The sequence below is a fragment of the Stenella coeruleoalba genome, assembly GCF_951394435.1.
Source record: "Stenella coeruleoalba genome assembly, chromosome: 10".
Classification (NCBI taxonomy): domain Eukaryota; kingdom Metazoa; phylum Chordata; class Mammalia; order Artiodactyla; family Delphinidae; genus Stenella; species Stenella coeruleoalba.
The window spans coordinates 30,400,660-30,422,298 of record NC_137156.1 but is presented as its reverse complement, the minus strand read 5'-3'; the positions used below and the strand labels follow the sequence as shown (position 1 = coordinate 30,422,298).

The 21,639-nt window shown below is 45.6% G+C and overlaps 1 protein-coding gene across 9 annotated transcripts in view; it reads right to left on the bottom strand.

Moving 5' to 3' along the window:
• ADGRF5 (adhesion G protein-coupled receptor F5) overlaps positions 1 to 21,639 on the bottom strand; it is a 113,014-nt gene that overhangs the window by 33,738 nt on the left and 57,637 nt on the right. For 6 of the 9 annotated variants that reach the window (XM_079933730.1, XM_079933737.1, XM_079933735.1 and 3 more), the window contains exons 3-8: positions 15,893 to 15,947; positions 6,075 to 6,245; positions 3,565 to 3,741; positions 3,324 to 3,433; positions 1,411 to 1,469; positions 410 to 552 (exon numbers count right to left, since the gene is read on the bottom strand). In XM_079933730.1, coding sequence (XP_079789856.1) covers positions 410 to 552; positions 1,411 to 1,469; positions 3,324 to 3,433; positions 3,565 to 3,741; positions 6,075 to 6,245; positions 15,893 to 15,947 — 715 coding nt within the window. The remainder of the gene's footprint in view (positions 1 to 409; positions 553 to 1,410; positions 1,470 to 3,323; positions 3,434 to 3,564; positions 3,742 to 6,074; positions 6,246 to 15,892; positions 15,948 to 21,639) is intronic. The other 3 variants (XM_079933734.1, XM_079933736.1, XM_079933738.1) reach the window with 1 other exon arrangement.

Below are 21,639 nucleotides of genomic sequence, written 5' to 3'. Positions count from 1 at the left end.
ACTACTGCTCTAAAGTAACAACGGTCCCCCTAGTCAATATCAATGCATTTCATGAATATCTCCCACTTCCACCACCACCACGTTAGTTCTACTTTTTTGGATGTTTTGGGTCTGTTAATTTAAAAAAAATCCATAAACCCAGATGGCTCTGTGGCCCCCTTGTAAAAATCTCTCCCTCCTGGGAACCCCCCCCCCCACTTCCCCAGTCACAGTGATATTAGCAGTGTAAGGAGGCTCTGAACAGGCCTAAGATGGGGAGAAGGTACCAAAACTCTATGCCAGGAACTGGAGAGTCTCTCTCCACGGAGGACACTGTAATGTGATCTCCCAGATTTAAGCATCATGATAAATGCCATTACCATATCTAAGTAGAATCTACACATTGGAAAAATGTAGATGTTCTACTTACTGCTGTAAGTAACCTGGAAGGAACTGCTGTCCATCTTGTAGGTCTGCCTGAGGTTCTGTGTTACTTGCTCGTTTGCTTTGCGCATTAATTCAGGTGACGCTGCTGTTGTAGTGACTTCATACACCACAACCACACTTCCAGGCCTGGATGGAGACCACTCAGTTCAGTAAAGCAGTAAGTGATCTGGAAGAGTCTAGATCCTTATGGTTTATTTGCATAAGAAAACAAAATGGCAGGAAGAGCCTGGGGACTTTATCTTCAAGGGTCCACTGAAATCCAACCTGTTTCTAAGCTCTAGCTGAAAGCCTGAGGCAGGGCTCGAACACTCAAGTGTCTGCAGATGGGTAACATCAATGACTGGAAGAGCCAGATGGGGCAGAGTGAATTGAATCCTACAAATGGGTCAAAGGATATAAGCCACAAGGTAGAGACTGTTGTCACACAGTCTGCTGGCCCAGGTTACCAGCTATGCTGAATATCCAGTGAAGCCAAAATCCTCAACGTTTCTGTAAACATTCTTCATTTTTTAATTGGCAACTAACTTTTTGAAACACTGTGCAAACACACTTAGGGCTGCCCGGTGCCTAACTCCACAGGGATACATTCACATGACAGTGTGCAACTCTGTGGCCATGGCTAGCTGGCTAACTTTTTTTAATAAAGGCATCATTGCATGCATGACTTTATTTCATGTTTGTATTTCGGACTTCCCTAGATGGCAAATGTATCCCACATCTTTGTTTGCAAAATTTTTGCGTGCATAGAATGAACACAAGTTTTTTTCTCACCTTCCTTCTAAGTAGGTACATCTCTAAGGAGTGAGCTACTATTCTCAGTATTTCCTTTCACTTTAAGCCCTGGAAATCTGACACTGTCTTCACCTTTACCAAACTGCCCCCACTGGGCATCCCAGATGGTGCCCTTCTAACGGGCTTTTGCTTTTTCACTAACGTTTTGGTATCTGCCATTGGATAAAAATGACCCAGTTATAGCATTCTTACCTGAACTCTGTCACTGTCACCAATTTGAAGCCTGGTAAAATACTGTAACCCTTCCAGAACTGGAAAATAAAGCAAGACAAGTGTCACGGATCAAGGTCCACTGAGAGACGGGTCAACAATCTGAAACAGAGTGAAGAGTGTCTATTTCTTATCACCCTGGGTAAAATGCTCTCCTGTATATTTTGTTAGCGGCAGATCTTTGAAGAAGTGATTCCTATCTACCTAGGTCATTCTGGGTTCTCCAGGAAGCAAACACCAGAGTAAATGTGCAAAAAATTTACTTAGGGAAATGCCTAGGGGAAAATAATGGCAAGGCAGTGGGGAAGACAGGGAGAGCCATCAGACCCGAGTGAAATTGTGCAGGAGAGGCTGGATGAAATCATCCTAGACTGAGCCTGGGAAGGTTCAGTACAGCCTTCAAAGGAGTCCCCCGTTTGCTAGACAGACCCGCCCTGCTCATTCACTAGCAGCAGGCAGCCAGCCCTGCCATGCGGCAGCAGCCGGGCCCTCAATCAATTGCATTTCCTGTAGTTGGAAATCTTCGAGGTGCCTTCTTGCGGCTGCCACACTGCTGGATCGGATCCCTCACTTAACATATCACAGCTCTGGTTGAGCCAATGTGGTTTTTACTGATGTTTTTACTTCATTTTGTTTCCCTGGATTCCAACCCCACAGGAAATTCAATTTGAATCAAGTCATATTTACAGAGCGGATGCCGTGTGCCAAGTGCTGTGTTAAGTAGCTGGATGGGTGGGATCCAAAGATTAATATGTAACTCTCCTTTTTTCCTCAAAAGTGTATAATTTAGTGTGTCACGTGTGTGCGTGAGGAGGATTCTCATGCTGTGCAGAACTATTACATGTGGGATATGCAAATCAGAGATCCTACAGCTCATCTGTATCCGAGTTTCATCATGGCGTCCATGAACAATGGTAATATTTGACTGGGTAAACAGGAGGCCACTCCTGGCTTGAGGCAGAGGGTTGGCTGCCCAGAGGGTTAAGGGGAGTCATTACCTCAGCCCACCTGTGGCAATTTGTACCACACCAGTTGAGAAGCTCTATTCCAAACGAACTGACTCAGCAAAGCATTTAGGTTTAGATGAATTAATCCAATGTAAAGCACTTAGAATAGTGTCTGGCCCACAGTTTACAATGAGAGAATATCCTTTTTTTTTGCATGAGTAAATTTACATATGTATACAGTCTTTTTCATATTCTTTTCCATTATGGTTTATCATAGGATATTGAATATAGTTCCCTGTGCTATACAGTAGGACCTTGTTGTTTATCCATTCTATATATAATAGTTTGCATCTGCTCATCCCAAACTCCCAATCCATCCTGCCCCTTCCCCCACTCCCCCTGGGCAACCACAAGTTTGTTCTCTATGTCTATGAGTCTGTTTCTGTTATGTGGAATCTACAATATGACACAAATGAACCTATCTACGTGAGTAAATTTAAATCTGCCTTACGTGTGAATGCCTTGGGACCTGCAGTGTGGAGTGGTGTGGAATCCTCTGTGCCAGACTTGGGCTGGTCTGCACAAAAGATGTTAGGGGTTTCACCCACGTGATGTGCGAAGATGAATAGAAATGCACCATCTGGTGCTTCTAGACCAGGTTCTTGGACCTTTTAGTAGGTTTCTGTGAGTTGATGCTGCCAAATTTTATGTGAATCAATTCTATCCTGGGAGGAAGTTCCATCTATAGGTCAAGATGATGTCCCATCATCCCCTGAACACTGTCTGATTTGAGCGCTTCTTAATTCATCGTCCCAGAGGTATAGAAATAATTTCAACATTCACATTCATAAATTCTGACAGATTCAAGCAAACGACCCACTGTAAATGCAACAGATTCAGTTCAGCTCAGAGTTTGTTGGTTCAGAGCCTCCTGGGACCAAAACTCACCGCTGTTTCCAAGTCAGTCTTGTAGGACCTATAGAGGGCAGAGGAAGAGTTCTTGAGTTCTTCTTGAAAGCCCACATTGAGTCTGACCGACATTCGCAGGGTAATATCTGCTGAAGAACACAGGGCAATATTTTAAAAATCCCATGTCAGCATTTGAGTACACACAGGACAGAGAAGCATCTGGTTGAGTTGATATCAAATAGCCACTCAACAAACAAACATTCAGTGAGCAGTTACTTACCCCCCTGGAGCTGGCAAAAAGGTCCCTTGGGAGGCAGTCCCTTAAGGAGACTGCAATGATGCCCTGAAGGGGAGCCATCACGCCCTTGACAAGTGAGATTGTGGAGGCACTTTTCCTGAGGCCACTTATAGCCTTTCTCACAGGAGCACCAGATTTCATTTCCAGTAGGTCTGCAGACTGCCATCAACCAGAACAATGAGGAGAGAAAAGGTAGTTACCGCTTTTGTGTTTATAGACGTCAAGTATTTATACTTGTAGGAAACGCTAACTCCACTTCATATTGCCCTTCTGGCAAGTTCAGTAGTTCTGCATGAGATTCTCATGATTCCCGTACATGTCACCTTGCTGTTAGGCACGGCCATCTAAAAGATGACAGCTCTGACCATCCCAGGGGCTGCCTACAATGATAAAGTGCTCAACAGATTCCCAGACTAGAGGGTATGGCAGCCAGCCTCCAAGACGGCACGACCCATCCCCGCCTCTGGGTACTCACACCCTTTTATAACTCCCTCTCATGTTGTACTAGGGTTGGTCTGCGTGACCGAGAGAATATAGAAAGAAGTGGTGGTGCATCGCTTCTGAGGTTAGGTTATAAAAGACACTGTGCCTTCCCTCTTGGTTATACTCTCTCGCTCTCTCTCTCTCTGATCACTTGCTCTGGGGGAAGCCAGCTGCATTGCATGAGGACACGTCCTAGAGAGGTCCACATGATTAGGAAGTGAGGTCTCTAGCCAATAGCTAGTGAGGAGCTGAGGGCTGCCAACAACCGCAGGCGTGAGCCTGAAAGTGGGTTTTCCAGGCTCAGCTGAGCCCTCAGATGATCGCAACTCGGGCTGACGGCTTGACTACCACCTCATGAGAGACCCCAGGGCCAGTGCTATCCAGCTAAGTTCTTCCTGGATTTTTGTCCCTCAGAAACTGTGTGACGTAATAAACATTTGTAGCTTTTTGTTTGTTTTGTTTTGGGTTTTTTTTTCGGCCATGCTGTGCGGCTTGTGGGATCTTTGTTTCCCAACCTGGGATCAAATCCGGGGCCTCGGCAGTGAAAGCGCAGAGTCCTAACCACTGGATCGCCAGGGAATTCCGAGTTTGTTGTTTTAAGATGCTAAGTTTGGGGGTAACTCATTACGCAGCAATAGATAACAAATGTAGAGTATAAGGAAAAATTCTAAACTTGTGCCTTTTACATTTCAAGTCAAATGTGAACAGCCCAAACAGACTCCAATCCCATTAAAAACTGACACTGAAAAATGCTCTGAAAACAGAGGGCTTGGAATTTATGTCTAAAACTGGACTAAAGCCACGTCACTGTGAGCTGTTTGTTCTGCGGGTGGGCATCTAGGCAAAGGCCCACAGAGTGACCACCCAAAGGAAAGCCATCAAATAATTGTTCCTGAAATAGGAGGGACAACCAAGTTCCCTGGGATCCTTGGACACCGCTTCCGTCCTGTGCTCCAGCAGCAGGAGGGGCTGAAGGAGAAGCAGAAGGAATGGAGAAAGTCAAGGCTGCTAGTGAGTGTGGTGAACATTGGCCGGGGATAATTCAAAGGGAGCCAACAAGATCCTCTTTGTCAAAATCTCTCTCTCGCTGACGTGAAAAGCATTTTTTTGGTTGTTTTATTTTTGTTGTTGTTGTTTTTCATTTACTTTTTTTTTTGCTGTACGGGGGCCTCTCACTGTTGTGGCCTCTCCCGTTGCGGAGCACAGGCTCCAGACGCACAGGCTCAGCGGCCATGGCTCATGGGCCCAGCCGCTCCGCGGCATGTGGGATCTTCCCGGCCTGGGGCACGAACCTGCGTCCCCTGCATCGGCAGGCGGACTCTCAACCACTGCGCCACCAGGGAAGCCCTCATTTACTTATTTTTGAGATGGATGTGGAGGTGATATTAGCAGAACTTTTGACTCCATGTATGATACAAATGTGCCTTAAGAGGATGGCGGAAGCGACCACCCTGGACCACCTACCGCATTTGGGGCTTGACACACATTGGCCATAAAAATCCTCGGTTTGGTGTACTATGATTAAAAATGCCTTTCCGATTACTAATAAGAACCTACTGAATAGCACAGGAAACTCTATTCAATGCTTTGTAATGACCGATATGGAAACAGAATCTAAAAAAAGAGTGGATATATGTGTATGTATAACTGACTCACTTTGCTGTACAGCGGAAACTAACATTGTAAATCAACTATACTCCAGTTTAAAAAATTTGATTAAAAAACATGCCTTTCTTGAAAGGATCATAAGATAAGCTGTTGGAAGAGTGGGTGGGGGAGGCACAGGAAGAGGGGTACGGAGAAAATTTGGGGTGCTTAGATATGAGTATCATGGTCAGTAAGTCTAATCTTCCTTACCCAGCCATCCCATTACCTCCTCTCTGAGGTCAACTCTCCCCAGGCTACCCCCCTCCACACCCCACATCCCCCTCTAACAGGAAGGGGCTCAAAGCAACATTTCTCCTGATTGGTCCAATCCTCCTATTTCAAGCAATGGGTCTTTTACTCACCTGTTGTCACCTCGATGCTCAAAATGCTGGTGGCTGGGTCAGCGTCATCCCCTTGAACTGGAAAACTGAGGCTTTTCAAGTAAGCTTTGCTAGGCTCCAGGAAGGAGGCATCTTCAAAACTGACCTCAACATTGACAGTGAACTCTTGGGCTGCAGGACTGCTCACGGCAACTGGAACGAAAGCACATGAAGGCTGTGAGAACTCACTGTGGTGGGCAGAGAGAGAACGTGATAGACCTTTCAGCGCTTAAAGCCAATGACGTTTTAATTAGGTGGTTGGGATGAACAGACGCACGCTACTATATATAAGATAGATAACCAACAAGGACCTACTGCATAGCACAGGGAACTCTGCTCAGTGTTCTGTGATAACCTATAGGGGAAATGAATCTGAAAAAGAATAGAGATATATGTACATGTATAACTGAATCACTTTGCTGTACACCTGAAACTAACACAGCACTGTAAATCAACTAGACTCCAATATAAAATAAAAAGCAGAAGTTTCTTGGGAATCCCCTGGGGTCCAGTGGTTAGGGGGGCTAACCACTGTGGGGGGCATGGGTTCGATGCCTGGTCGGGGAACTAAGATCCCGCATGCCGTGTGGTGCAGTTAAATAAAGAAATAAATATAAAAATTAAAATTAAAAAAAAAAAACTAACGACGGGGACATGTGGATGCTGGACACATCATCCTTTAAGAATTTCTAATGAACTTTTTTAGAGAAAAAGAAGTTTGTTTACTGATCACCACCAAGCCCTCCCTCCATGATTCTTCCTCTCTACGACTCTGCTATATTAGAGGAGAAAGGAAACAGATCTAGCTCGTATCAGCGCTGTGGTCTCTGGCCATTTGAGAGCTTCACAGGCCAAGCTGAGGACTTGTCCATCCTCTCCATTCCCACAACCCCCTTGGTGTCCAAGGCCAAGAGTGACTGTGTGGAAAACGGACTCGAATGGGACACGAATAGAAAAAGGGAGACCCGGCAGGGAGGCCTGGCAACCATCTAGACAATAAAAGCCACGGTCCTGACTCACCAGCATGAGTCAGTATGTTTCTGACACCAGTCAGTGGTCATGCATGTATTTTGAGAGCTGAAGGACGCACTCACGGCCTGAACACCTCTGGGAAGAGTCATGTAGTTAATTCCCTTTGTTCTTAGCCTGTGTGCAAAGCTTGGGCTCTTTGTTCTTACTCTGTATCTCTGGTGTTCAGCACATGCTAGGTACTCAACAAAAGCAAAATTGGCAAATTGGAAATTAAAATAAAAGAGATCTTCAGCAATTCATTGTTCTTCCAAATTGTCTCAAGACGGGTTGCCTGGCTGGCATTCTAGATGAGTCTGTTTCCCAATCCAGGCAAGCCAGACAATAGATCTATTGGAATGTTCCTGCATAATTACCACTATTACATCATGTCTGGGCTGTTGGTTGTAAGTTCTCAAGGGCAGAAACGGCTTCTTTTACTTCTCATGGCCGTACCCACTCCATCTGGCATGCAGCCCAGCACATAATAAATTCATGTCCAATCAATTCTTGATAAACCTGTGATTTCTGAGTTGAATCACAGATTCACCTTTCTGTCATGGCCAGAATCTTTGGCTCATTCCTGGTTGAAATATATAACTGGAGCAGAAGCCATGGGCTTGGTTAGTAGCTAATGACGAACCTTCAAAAAATAGGAGAATTTTTAATACTGATGCCTTGAGAAGACAAGTTGTGGCTTATTTTATCCTGTCAGTTAAATAAGGAAAAGATTAGTGAATACCTGCAAGCCTTTTACTTTAAAATATAAGTAAAATCTGGAAGTACGATACATATATATACATATATGTATATATATAAAACCATAACATTAAAGTTCTATGTCTGTTTTCTAAAATGACAAAGAATTTCCCCCATAATATCACAAGATTTGTTTTAAATGTTCCAAGGATTATTTATGAGAAACACTAAAATGGAGTACGTTTGCTATGGGAAACTCCAACTGATAAATGTTTATTGTAGAAAATGGTAATATTTGTCCACTTACAGCTGTAAACTATGTTTGTCTAGGAGTTTGGTTTTACTTATCAACCTTGTTGAGAATTATTTCATTTTGGCATCCTTCAACTTGCTGTAATTAACTCAAACTGTAAAAAATATCTGTGCACATTTTCTTAAAATTTGGAATGCATCTTGCGGTATGTTTCCTCCTTATAAAAATGTATTTACAAGTAGAACACGGTGACTTTTAAAACCCAGTGCAGAATCTCAGTTTGTCACAATATTATGGCATTGCTTGAAATTTCCTGTTTTCTTTCTGATTTGCAAACGGTTCTGTGATGCAGACAAGCTTCCTGGAAGGACTGCTAATCTTAATCTGAGTGATCCTAACCCTAGACATAGTATGTGGCCTGCTGGGAACATCTGCAAGAAGGGCGGCTGCATGGTATTTATAAGCTCTGTTTTAGAGCACATTCTTTTTCCTGAAAAGTAATGCAGCAATGTTTATACCCTCCGGAGGATTCAGAAGCTCCAGGATCCTCTTTGCTGTGGTCAGTCTACTCTCCTGCCAGGAATGAATGTAAACAGGATTTCCTGGACGGCAGCTGCTTTTGAGATGAGTGAGGTCAGTAACAATCCCGTATCACCCACTCCATCACCTGCATTATTGCCTCCCAGGGTCTGATCCCAGCATGATTTCCATGCCTGCCTGAGGGTCGTGAGTATCACCCATCCCTGAGCCCACCTCTTTCTGCTCTTTACAGATGTAATTGGAGAACGAGCATGTGCCTGAAAAGCACATGGTGCTTCCTGGATGTCATCATTCCCCACTGAAGCCAAGGTAGTTCTTCCGCTGAGGTCCTACAAGGAGCTGAGCCAAAAGCTTAAAATACGACTAAGAGGACAGTTCCTGTGACTTGAGCGAGTTCTAGTCTATGGCGTTTGTGCAAATATGAATTGAAGCACCAGCCTATAAGGCCCCCTTCCCCTCAGCCACCTTTTATGTTCTTGACAACTTCTAAGGGGGGTTCAGAGTAACCCTCAGCCTGAGCATCAGTCCTCTATAGAGACTGATAAGGATGGGAAACATTTAATAGAGAGAGAAATGTCTTCTTGAAAATGGTCAATTCTTCAAAACAGGCTCGAAAACACCATAGTAACTCAGAAGGCTACAGGTCTGCCCTTGGCGATCATCTATTCCCGTGGTCCCCGCTCCTGACTGATGATATCCACACGTAGGGATTCTACACACACAGATACTGTGGGGCCTCGACCCAGGTGAGTCAAAGTAGAATATTTATAAGTTAGTCCCAGAAATCTCTGCTTTTAGGCATGAGAAAAATGATTCCCCCAAAGAGTAAATGACTTTCCCCAGCTTCTGCTGCTTGTTGGTGGTGTCCACAGGACCAGAACTTGGATCTCTGGACTTCTAGAACGGGGTTCTTGCCATTACCTCACTCTGACAGTGTGACTGGTAGAATCATTTCTCCCTTAATGGTGCCACGTGTTCCTCAGGAAAAGAGAATAAAGGATGTTTTGGAGGTGGGGTGGGCATGCAGTAATTAATAACTTCAAAGATAGAGATAGCTTGGCTGGACCTACCAGCGACCATTGGCTTGGCCCTGAACCCAAAGCATCCTGGTGTTATGGGCAAGCAGAACACAGAAACACCACTGGGCCTCCAGTCCCTGTGATGCCCAGGAAGAGCATCTGATTAACGGAAGAAGCCCAGATGCTCAAGATTAGTATGACTTGTGTAGGGTGGGGTCAGGGGCCCAAGATTTGGGGTCGAAAGGCCACGCCCTGTCCGCCTCACCTCCTCCAAACCTGAGGACTTCAGAGCTTCGGAAAGCGATCCTGGTGGGCTTGCTCCAGGCTACAAGGGACCCAGGAGGAACAGGAAGGTTCCTCCCACTCTGTGTAAGTGTGTATTTTAGAGACCCTTCCATGCTTCTCTGCTGCCCCTGGACCACCTGATTCCAGACAGTTCAATGTGTTCGCTTCGCCTCGGGCTCCTTCGCCCTGGTGTTGTTTGTCTGAGTTCTTCTGACTCACCGATGCCCCAGTGGAAGGTAGCACATTCCAGGGGTCATCAGTGTCACAGACGCAGGCTTATCGCTGGCCTGGGAGGCACAAACCAACCAGGATTTCCCCTCTCCTTTCCCATTAATCAGTGCCCGCACGTATCTTATAGAGACATTTCTGGAAAGTTGGCCACAAACTGTGACAAGCAGTTCTGGGTCTTCATCACAGCTGTTTAAGCAAACAAGACTATTTTTGCCTGGCCACTCTACTGGTAATTACAGCTTCTCAGAAGTCGGGGCCTAAATCAGTGTATAAATGAACCTCTCACCTGCAAGAGAGTGGGGCCTGCTGACATCGCTCAGGAGAAACGAGGTTCGTGCGGTTTTCTCTTGACCAAAGGGGCCCATATGCTTCCTTATCACGGAAGATTTAGATTTCTTTCTCCCCCTTCGTCCTGTAGCAGGTAAATATTAAAAGCCACCTGCTCTGCTTTTTTTCTTGACACGTTCTCGTAGGTACCAATTTGGCAGCATCATCTGGGTCTGCTGTACCTTTGTCAGGAGAGAGTCAAAGACCCTGTCCTCCCTTTAGGTTTTGAAAGGTTTGTTCACACTATGGCTATGGTCTGGGGGGCAGGCATGGATGGGGGAGAGGGAGGGCAGCACTGTGGCATAAAACAATGGACCGTGGGGCCTGGAGAAAAGAATCAATTCTACTAGCTCATCATACACCCACATCATCAAAGTCAGCCCCGCGTAAAGTGATGCTAGAGCCCCTCACTCAACAAATCTGCCCTGAGAATCACAGCTGCGTAAACTTCCTCTAAATGTGGTCAGCGAGAACACAGTTTCCTTCTGCAATACATGCGTAAGAAAAAGCCCCAGGCCATCAAGAATCTCCTTGTACTCCCTCTGCCTGGAGCTCCCTCCTCCCTCCCTTCTTCTGTCCCATTTCTGCTCCTCCTTTCATGCCTCAACCTCAATCAATTCTTTCCTGATCACTCTCTGAGCCTGTGTGTGCTCAGTGACCTGAGGACTCACAGAATCAAGGCATCGTGAAGTTGAGTATTTTGAAGATCATCTTGGGTAACCACTCATCAGATGCCGTGATTCCCCCTATAAACGCTCCTGCCAGGTGCTTATTCAGATTGGCTTAAATACCTTGCATGACATGAAACTCACCTCCACATAAGACGGTCCAACCCACCTTTAGTTAGTTCTGTTAGAAACTTACATTTAGCCCAGACCTATCTCTCTGTAGCTCCTACCATTTTCCAGCCAGTAGCTTTGCCTTTTTCAGGCTCCCAATATGGGATGACTCTGCTTTTGATATTACAGAATTTCTAATTTAACTTAGGGTGCGTGCATATCCTATCCTTACAACCAGATTAAAAGTTGATAGCAGCAGTCAGCATGTTTTATGTTCTTTGTGCCCGATAGGTGCTTAATAAATGTATACTAATTCAATATTAAAAACACTTCTTTGCTAAAAAAAAAAAATCATGGCACGGAATCTCATAGGCAAGATCCAGAAAGTCATGTTGAAAACTCTGACTCTGAGCTAGGACTTGGAGCCTAGAGAGCTGGGGTAAATGCCCTCTCACCTGGGAGGCTACTGAACCCCTGTGAGCCACGCTTTGCTCATCTGTAAATCAGGAGCACTATTTTCTCTGCAGAATTCGTTGTTAAGGAGTTGTGGTATGAAGACCCCTAGCAAATTGCCTAGCATATAATAGCCATTCTGAAACAGCGTGTAGAAATAATAATACTGATCATAATAAGTGTACGGATTAACATCTATGCAGCCATCTGCTGGTAGGTCAACTAAACCTAATTTTCTTCCAATCAGGTCTCACTTTTGAGACAGGTAAGCAAAAAAAAAAAAAAAAAAAACCCACCAGGCAGAGAGAACCAGCCTTCTCTTCTTACTTTGCCACCACTACCGCCTGCTCAGAGCACGAAATGCCACAAGTTATCATAAGAAAGATTAAAGCCAGGAAAATCCCCAAATGTGTTTCTCAACCTGGAGAATGCACAGCATTTCCTGAACACAGATCAAAAGAAGACAGCACAGCCGGCGGGGCTGCAGGTCTGCAGAAAGGTCAGGATTTCCGAGCTGGCAGCTGGCAACCAATCTGGTAGGAACCTTGCTCTCACTGGATCTGTGAAGATGTATAGTGCCTCCAGCTCGGGCTTAGGACACCCTGGGTCTCCCTTTCTCCTACCAGCCATTCCTTTTGAAACCAAAGAAGCACCAGTGGGGACTCTTCAGCCCAGGACCCAAGACACGTTCCCAGTTAAGCTCAGAAATCTGACATGGGGAACTTCATAACTGATGCTGAGGACACATTTGCGTTACTTCCAACCTAAGAAGCCTCTTTTTAGAAAACAAAACCTTTAAAATCAGTCCATCCCGGCACTTTATTTATTTTTGGTCGCACGCATGCAGGATCTTAATTCTCCAACCAGGGATCGAACCCGTGCCCCCTGCAGTGGAAGCACGGAGCCTTAACCACTGGACCCCCAGGGAATTCCCAAGAAACTTCTGCTTTCAGTCCCCTGTGAAGATTGTCCTTAAGACTAAATTTCCCGCTGACTGTTGTACTTCCAAAATAAGATTTTCATTCCAGCTCCGGCTTCTACCCGTGGCCTCCACCTCCCCAGTCACCCGGGTCTGTGCACTCCCAAGTATCATATAAATCATCCCTCCTGTCACCCCTATGTCAAGTCTGTCCCCAAGTCCTTTTGACCCAATTCTCCAAATGTCTCTCACAAGCGTTCGCCATGTTCCTTTCCTAACGTCATTCCATGTACCAGGGCCGATGACGGTCCACACTGCCTAGCATCCTTGCTGGTCTCCCGGCACTAACCTCTTCATCTAATTCCTTCAACCGTAACCATCTGGCAAATTTTCACTTCAGATGGCTTCCACCAATGCCTTCTCTGTGCCAGCCTCTCGGCTGGTCTAGAATCCACTTCCTGGTGGAATCAGGACAGAATTCTGGAGGCTTTGACGGATGCTTATTTCCCTCTGCTCCCCAAGAGCCACTAACAAGCAGGTTCATACTCTTCTTGCCTCTGGCCTCCGAGTTTCTGGTGAAGGTTTCTCCGCCCCCACAGAGTTTTGAGATAGTTTTCCTAAAATGCTAATATCGTGGCATCCAACCTCCTGCCTTCTCCGTACCAGGTATATTTCAGGCTCTGTCAAATGCGATATTTTTATAAATAAGTCCATTAAATTTGTTTTTAATTTTAAAAACCATTAAAGCAAACAAAAACATCAAATACCCCCCCCCAGATAACTATATTAACATTTAAAAAATAAGTACATACTATTATTTAATCTTCTCAACAACCCTGTACAGTAAAAATGTATTTGTATTGTATGTATGTATATACATGTGTGTGTGTTTGGATGTGTGTGATATATTTGTGATACATAACATGTGGTAAAGGAAGAAGTCCATAGCTCTGAGAATAAATGTGAGTGTTGATCCTACCTTTAAAGGATCAAACTTTAAAGCTCTGAAGAGTTGGTCCAGTGCCTCAGAAGGAAATTCCTTCTGAGAATTCTCTTTCTCTTGGAAACTTTGTTTGCCACTTTCTGGCACGAAGGCTCCAGAACACAGACGCTTCTGTGTGGCATCTGCTAAACGTAACCTTCCTATGGCTTGCTTTCCTAGTTTTCCTGGAGAGCGATGCTCTTAATGGCAACTTATATTCTGAGCATCTGCGGCCCAGTGCCTGGGCCTTTCCATGACCACTTCTTACTTCAGTGATTTTGTACAAGTACCAAGGCCAATCCTTCTTCTGCAGATGACGGGTTGAGCCATTAACACCTCCAGAATGACCCTAGAGAGGCCCAAACCATGTATAAAAAATGGAAAACATGTTTTCATGTTGATTTATCATCTTCGTGACTGTTTGTAATGAAAGCACGTCTGGAAAAGTTTTGGAATGTCAAATCCTTAGAAGTGGAAGTGGTTTCCTCTCTGAGGGCTAACCTCTCATGCTGGCACCAGGGATCACAAATAGCTAGAACTGGAAGTGCAGAAAGATGTTACTTTTCCAGGTGTCGGGTCACCAACTGGTTCCAAGGCAGGTGGCAGCCGGAGCCCTAGAAGAAGCTGGCAGAACCTGGAGCTGGAACTTAACGCAAGTCGTTTGATTTTAAGAAGAAAAGTCTTTCAAAATATTGAGTGGGGACATCTCTGGTCCTGTTCCTGTCATGGGGGTGGGAGGGTTCAAGGGGTTGTCGTGGGGGAGGGGTGGGTAGAGGTGATAATGCTTGTTTTAAAGCACAGGAAGTACAAAGTACAGTCTGTGCTGTAGATCACCTTAGGGAAGGAGAGGAGGGCGAGTGAGGATCCCATAGGGATATAAAACAAGGTTAAAATAGAAAAAAAAGGGAAGGAAGGGACGGAGAGAGGACCCATGGTATGAACTTCCGGCAAGCACTGGTTGAATTCTCATTTCACGCACGGGGCAGCAGGCGGATCTTGTTATGGCCCTGTAAGGGGCTCTACCGGATGCCTTTATCCTGCCCTTGGGGCAAGCCTGCTCCCTCTGGCAGCCTAAAGTCTCTTTTAGACCACCAGACTGAACAGACCAAGTCCCAACATGCTTGGAAAAGGATTCAGTCCCAATGTTACAAGTGAAGAAGTTTCTAGACGGTTGGTCCAGCCACGAAGCCAGCAGACTCTTAGCAAAAAGGAACATATCCTCTGAACTCACACAGGGACAGCTATGACAGAGACATGCCTTCTCTTTACTTGTTCACTCATCTGTTGGGACACTGGGCTACATGCCAGGCTGCAGAGAGGAAGAGGGTTCAAGGGAGCTCATGTCTCCTGGGAGTGGCAAACAGGAAGCAAAAGAATTACAATGCATTGGGATAAATGTTGGGCTACGAGGATGTATTGTGGGTAAGGGGAACCCAGGAACACAGCCCCTCCCTGTCTGGGGAATTGATGGAAGACCTTCCAGGGCAGGAGCCTATGTGAATTGAGTCCCCCAGACAAGCAAAGGGGTGTGGTGAGTGGGATACTGACTCTGCGAAAAGCAGCAGAAGGAGAGTGAGTGGGCAAAGCACTTAGGGTCCAGTGAGCGGATAATCAGATTTTATCTCCAAAGCAATTGGCAGCCCTTGAAGGATTTTCTGCAGGGAAATGAGAAAATCAGGTTGATGCTTTTGCAAGGTTGCTGTGGTGGGAGGAGCTGGTCCTTGGAAAATGCAGCCTCCAGATGTACCTACCTGCTCAGGGTCCCACATGAGGGAGGAGACACTGACCATCACCATGCAGGTGTTCACAGCTCTCCCCTGCCCCCAACCCTCCAAAGGGCAGAGCCCTGTGTTTTCCAGACAGCTTCTTGGGAATTCAGTGGGCACCTGGAGTGGCAGGCAGAAAAGGACTTGGGTCTAGCGATTCAACTGATCCACAAAATAAAGTGCTGAGTGAGAGGAGACGAGGTTAAAAGAAAAAAGAAAAAGAAAAAAGGCAAGGCTGCTGGGCTGAGAAGAGAGAAGCAGGCTTTTTGTGGTGGCAGAGGGCAGCTGAAGGAAGGGGCCTCGGGGAAATCTTCAGGCTCTGAGGAGAGGTGACGGGAGAGGACACGAGCCCTGAATGTGCTGATAAGACCCCTTTAATGTCATTGGATAGAGAATGGAGTTCCTTTGCAGTTACTTCTAGAAACTGAACACTGAGGTGCTCAGAGACTGTATTATGTGGATCCCAGTGTTTCAAAAAGTTACAACAAATGTCATTGTTGGGATTTACAAGAAAAATGGCCAAGCAAAGGGTTACATACCGGCTCGTTTTTGCCTTATTGGGTCCGCCCCTGCTAGTTCATGTTCATGGAGAAGCTGAAAGAACATTTTAGAAAATAGTCAGTGAGTGTTAGAGACGTCTTTTCACAATGGCTCTCTGTTCACATGCCCCGGGATGTTCAAGCTGAGGGGAGGGCTGCAGATGCTGGGTCAGCACCTCGTGCCCCGGGGATGGCGGGCAACCAGTGATTGAAGGGTCGGGGAAATGAAATGGATTCGTCTCTGTGGTATGATCTGGGCATCGACTTTTTATAGACCAGTCTCTAGATGCAGGAGCGGAAGAAATCAGCCTATCTGAGTTTCTCAGAGTTCCTGCAGCTTGAGGCCTGTCGAGAAATATAAATGACGCTGTCCTCCACTGTACTGAGACTTGAACCCTGAGTCATTCGCATGACCTTTTAGACGAGTCTCACGACCTCCCCTCCACACTCGGCCTGTCCCCACCCTAATATTTCTGCAGCATTAGGGCTGTTTAGATTGTGCATGCTTAGAAATTATTTTCTCCTCCTCTGGCCCTTTTTCTCCTAGATGGTTCGATGGTTGCCTTCTGAGGCGGGGGCTTTGAGAGCCAGCTCTAGAGCCAGAATGCCTGGGTACAGGCCCTTACTAGCTACGCGACCTTGAGGAAGTTACTCGTCCTCTCTGAGCCTCAGTTTTCTTTTCTGTAAAATGGAATAATAATAGTGCTGACCTCATAGAATTGTTATGAGAAATAAGCCAACCGCCACGTGGAACATAGTAAGCTCTTAATAAATGTTAGTTAGATCGTATAGTACAATAATTAAGCATAAGGACTCTGCAGAAATTGAATTCAAATCCTAACTCTGCCATAAAATGGCTGTGTGACCTTGGGCAAGTTACTTAACCTCTCAGTGCCTCAGTACTCACCTAAGGTAGAGCGATAAAAATAGCTTACCTCATGAGGTTGCTGTGAGGATCAAATGATTAATCAATGAAAAACACTAGAATAGTTTTGATGACAGAGTAAGTGCTATTCTGGGACAGGGCATCACGCTGTCCTAGGGACACCATTCACATGGACCCCCCTCATTTGCATACTGCCACTTGCTTCATCTCCATAAAGCTCATCTACTGTCATCACGTGGCTTCTTTGTTTAAGACCTGACATTGATTGGCTTTGCTGCTGAGTTCACTGCCAGCTCCGTAGCTTATAACCTTACCTCGACCTGATATGGGGCTCCTAGCTCATCCCTGTCTCCAAGTGAATTTTCCTATGATGTGTTTCCCAATCCAAACTTCCTTAAGTCTCAGTAGAAGAGCCAGATAACCCCTGCCCTCCAGGGTGTGTGCTTTACCATGAACCCCATGCACCAACGAACACCCCCCGAGAGACAGAGAGCTCTGCCACCTGTGGTCTCTACCATTTTTTCCTAGTTATCTCACCTCATAATGATAACAAAAACAATAATTCCTAAGACTTCTTCAACACCCTGTGCCAGGCACTGTTAAGTACTTGGTGTGTGCTTATTTATTTAATCCTCATGACAATCTGAGGCGTAGATACCGTTATTATCTCCATTTCACGGATGAGAAAACACAGGTGCAGAGAGGTCAAATAACTTGCCTAAGGTCACACAGCCTTGAAATGGCAGAATCAGGACTCAAACCCAGCTAGCCTGCATCCTAAGTTTGCGCTTATCCACATAGGTATGGCACCGTCTTATCAGGAGGTACCCCGGAAACTGTGGGGGAACTGGGCTCCCCTCGGTGACCCAGTATCTCTTAACTAGTGTCTTTTCTCTTTCTTTCTCTGTTGTCTCCTCCACCCCCTCCTTCTTTTGAATGACTAGTATTCACATCCACAGGAACTGTGGCGGGACCTGAGAGTTCACAAATGTTCTTGAAGATATGAACAGAGGAATGATGGCTGATGATTAGAATTTCCAAAGCCCAGGGTGCTGCTTCGTTTGCAGTGAGGTTAGTTCAGGTCTACCGCAATGTGCAGAAAGCAAGAAATAACAAAGTCAATGTACAGGGCTGGTTCCTGTGCGGCTTGCCCTGGAGCCTTCTCTGGCTCCGTGCCTGGGCAGAAGGAAGAGTTCTTCCGCTGCCTTGCTGTCTCCATCCTCCCTGGGGCTTGGGGTTGGGGAAGGGGAGCCACCAGGAAGCTTTCTCTGTCCACTCTCCATGGCTTGCTGCTGGGGAACTCAGCCCAGGAGAAGGTGACTACTGGTGGTCACTTTTGGGAAGCTCTCCCAAGCTGAGATTTCATTTCTCCCATTTTCCAGGGGTGCTAAAAAATTAAGGACTTGCTGCCGGCAGTTGTGGGTTAAAATCAGGAACATTTCAATCCTCTCATGCAGAGCATTTCAAATCTCTGTGGGCATAAGGATCACCTCCCTCCCTCCCTTAATCCGATTCAGCAGGTCTAGAATCGGGTGAAGAAAACTGCTTTTTTAGGGGCTTCCCTGGTGGCGCAGTGGTTAAGAATCCACCTGCTGGCACAGGGGACACAGGTTCAAGCCCTGCTCGGAGAAGATCCCACATGCCACGGAACAACGAAGCCCATGCGCCACAACTACTGAGCCCACGTGCTACAACGACTGAAGCCCGCTCGCCTAGAGTCTGTGCTCCACAATAAGAAGCCCGCGCACCGCAACGAAGAGTAGCCCCCACTTGCCACGGCTAGAGAAAGCCCGCGAGCAGCAACGAAGACCCAACACGGCCAAAAATAAATACATAAATGAATTAATTTAAAAAAAACTACCGTACGATCCATTTGATGGATAAATGGATCAACAAAGTAGGATATACATACAATGGGTCCATGTTCAGACTTAAGAAAGGAAGGAAATTCTGATGCAGACTACAACATAGATATATTTTTAGGACATTATTCTAAGTGAAATAAGGCAGTCATGAAAAGACAAATACTATATGATTCCACTTGTATGAGGTACTTGGAGTAGCCAAAATCATGGAGACAGAAAGTAGAACAGTGAGTTCCAGGAACTAGGAGGTGCAGAGCTAGGGAGGTATCGTTTACTGTTTACAGAGTTTCAGTTTTGCGAGATGGTTCTGGAGACTGGCTGCACGAAAATGTGAATATATTTAACACTACTAAACTATACACTTAAAAATGGTGAAGATGGTACATTTTGTATTTACCACAGTTTTTTTTAAAAGCTCATCACCCCATGTTGCTTTTAAAATGGTAGAAGTGGGAGCTGAGTGGCAGCTTAGGCAGCGTGAGCTGATAAGGCAGGTTCAAGGGCACCACTCCAATGGAGGTCTTCAGCCTCTAGGCTGGATGAAGATATTATATCTTGAAGGCAGGTCTAGGGGGGACAATTGGGGCCTTTTGGCATGGTGGTGGGAGCTTTCAGGAAGACAAATTTAAAGGTCCACCAGCAGTCCTGGGAGGCCTATCCCCTGATCAGCCTGGGCCATGAGGCAGATAGAGTGACTTTGTTAAGGATGCTGTGATGAGGGCCGAGCTGGCACAGTGGGAGGGCACTGCTGCAGCTAGGAACACTGGGAAACTCTGGAACAGAGGTAAGGCTGACCCCATTGCTGAGATCACTTCAGGCTCCGGCTTTCTCCCCACATGCTTGGGGAAATTAGAGCTCTGTACTGACCGTGCAAACTCACAGGAAAAGTAATGTTTCTCTCCTCTATTTATGAGAGCAAGCTGCCGCATATGATTGCATGGGCTGCATCCCGCATAGCGGAGTTTGGAAGAAGACATAAAACGTATACCTCCCAGGTCATGAGAGAAATAAAAAAGATAAAACCTAGGTCCAAACAAAGAAAGACACAAAAACAGAAGAGAGGAAGGAAATGCATAAACTCATAAAAAAACATCCTGAAAGTAAGAGCAAGCATTTTAAATATGACATCAAATGTGAATAAATTATACTCCCCAAATCACAGTCAGATGAAAAAAAAAGAACCTCAAACATTCCTTGTTTATAAGAGAACCAGTAGAACAAAGGAATATACTGAAAGCTAAAAAAAAGTAAAGAACAAAGATCAGGCAAACACAAATAAAAAACAGAACTGACCATTGGAATATAAGACAAAGAATTAAAATTGAAAAGTACCAAGCAGGGCAAAAAGAGACATTTTCTCATGGTGAAATCTACCAGTGAAGCTCTAACTATAGTGACAGACTGGATAAGGTAGCACTAAATATCTTTTTAAAAAGTCAGTAGAAAAAATGCTATTACAAGAAGAGAAATCCTAATAGCAAACACTGATAGAGCCTTTAAAAAATGTATGAGGCACAGGGAGTTTACTGGGTCAGGAGATGGAGGGCAGTCAGGACTCATACTTCTTTTTTTTTTTTCCAAACGCCTGTTGGAGAAAAATCTCATGTAACCTGTGTGAGTCAGTCGTGAGTGTTTCTGCTTCTGGAAGGATACATCTGTGACTATATTCGAGTGTATCAGATAAAGAGACGCTGCATCTCACCCTCTCCAGAGAATAAACTTCCAGACTTCTGCCAGGGTGGAGGAAGGGCAGCTTGCCCAAGTTCACGGCATGGGAGAGGGGATATAGGGACCCAACCACTTTTCACACATCCTCCAACCAGTCTCCTTGTATCAGCATTCTCTTCATGCCCCACTTTCAGAGGGTTTCATCAATTCTTGAACGTTTTGATGAATATTAAGTTAGCTTTCTCCACTGTTGGCTTAAGATTCAGTTTTCTTGAGTTTTCCAATTTGATCGCCAGTTGACTATTTGTCTTCTTGTCTCCAAAATTCTGTTTTATATTTCCTTTTCTGCTCCTTCATTATGATTTTACTTTTATTGATGCTGCAGTCAGATTTTAAGAGGACTGTGCTCAGCATTATTTTGTTGACCAAGCGTATTCCTGGCTCTGCTCACTGCTACTGAAAAGATTTATTGCAAAAATAAAAACTATGTTATCGGGACTACGGGAAGGCTCAAACCAAAGAGTACTTCCCAGAACTTCTGCTGCCAGTGTCTTGTCCCCGCAGTGAGCCACATCCAACCCCTGCCTCAGCAGGAGACCCTTCAACACTAGCAGCTGTGCGACTGGCTGAAACACAGATGGGAAGTAGAGCTGTAGAAATCAGAAGAATTAAAAACTGTGAGGCTGACAGGGTCTTGGTGCTCTGGCCAGGTGTCAGGCCTGAGCCTCTGATGTGGGTGAGCCGAGTTCAGGACATTGGTCCACCAGGGACCTCCCGGCCCCACGTAATATCAATTGTCGAGAGCTCTCCCAGAGATCTCCGTCTCAATGCTAAGACCCAGCTCCAATCAACGACCAGCAAGCTCTAGTGCTGGACTCCCCATGCCAAACAACTAGCAAGACAGGAACACAACCCCACCCATTAGCAGAGAGGCTGCCTAAAATCATAGTAAGTTCACAGACACCCAAAACACACCACCAGATGTGGTCCTGCCCACCCGAAAGACAAGATCCAGCCTCATCCACTAGAACACAGGCACCAGTCCCCTCCACCAGGAGGCCTACACAAGCCACTAAACCAACCTTAGCCACTGGGGGCAGACACCAAAAACAACGGGAACTACAAACCTGCAGCCTGTGAAAAGGAGACCCCAAACACAGTAAGTTAAGCAAAATGAGAAGACAGAGAAACATACAGCAGATGAAGGAGCAAGGTAAAAACCCACCAGACCAAACAAATGAAGAGGAAATAGGCAGTCTACCTGAAAAAGAATTCAGAATAATGACAGTAAAGATGATCCAAAATCTTGGAAATAGAATAGAGAAAAT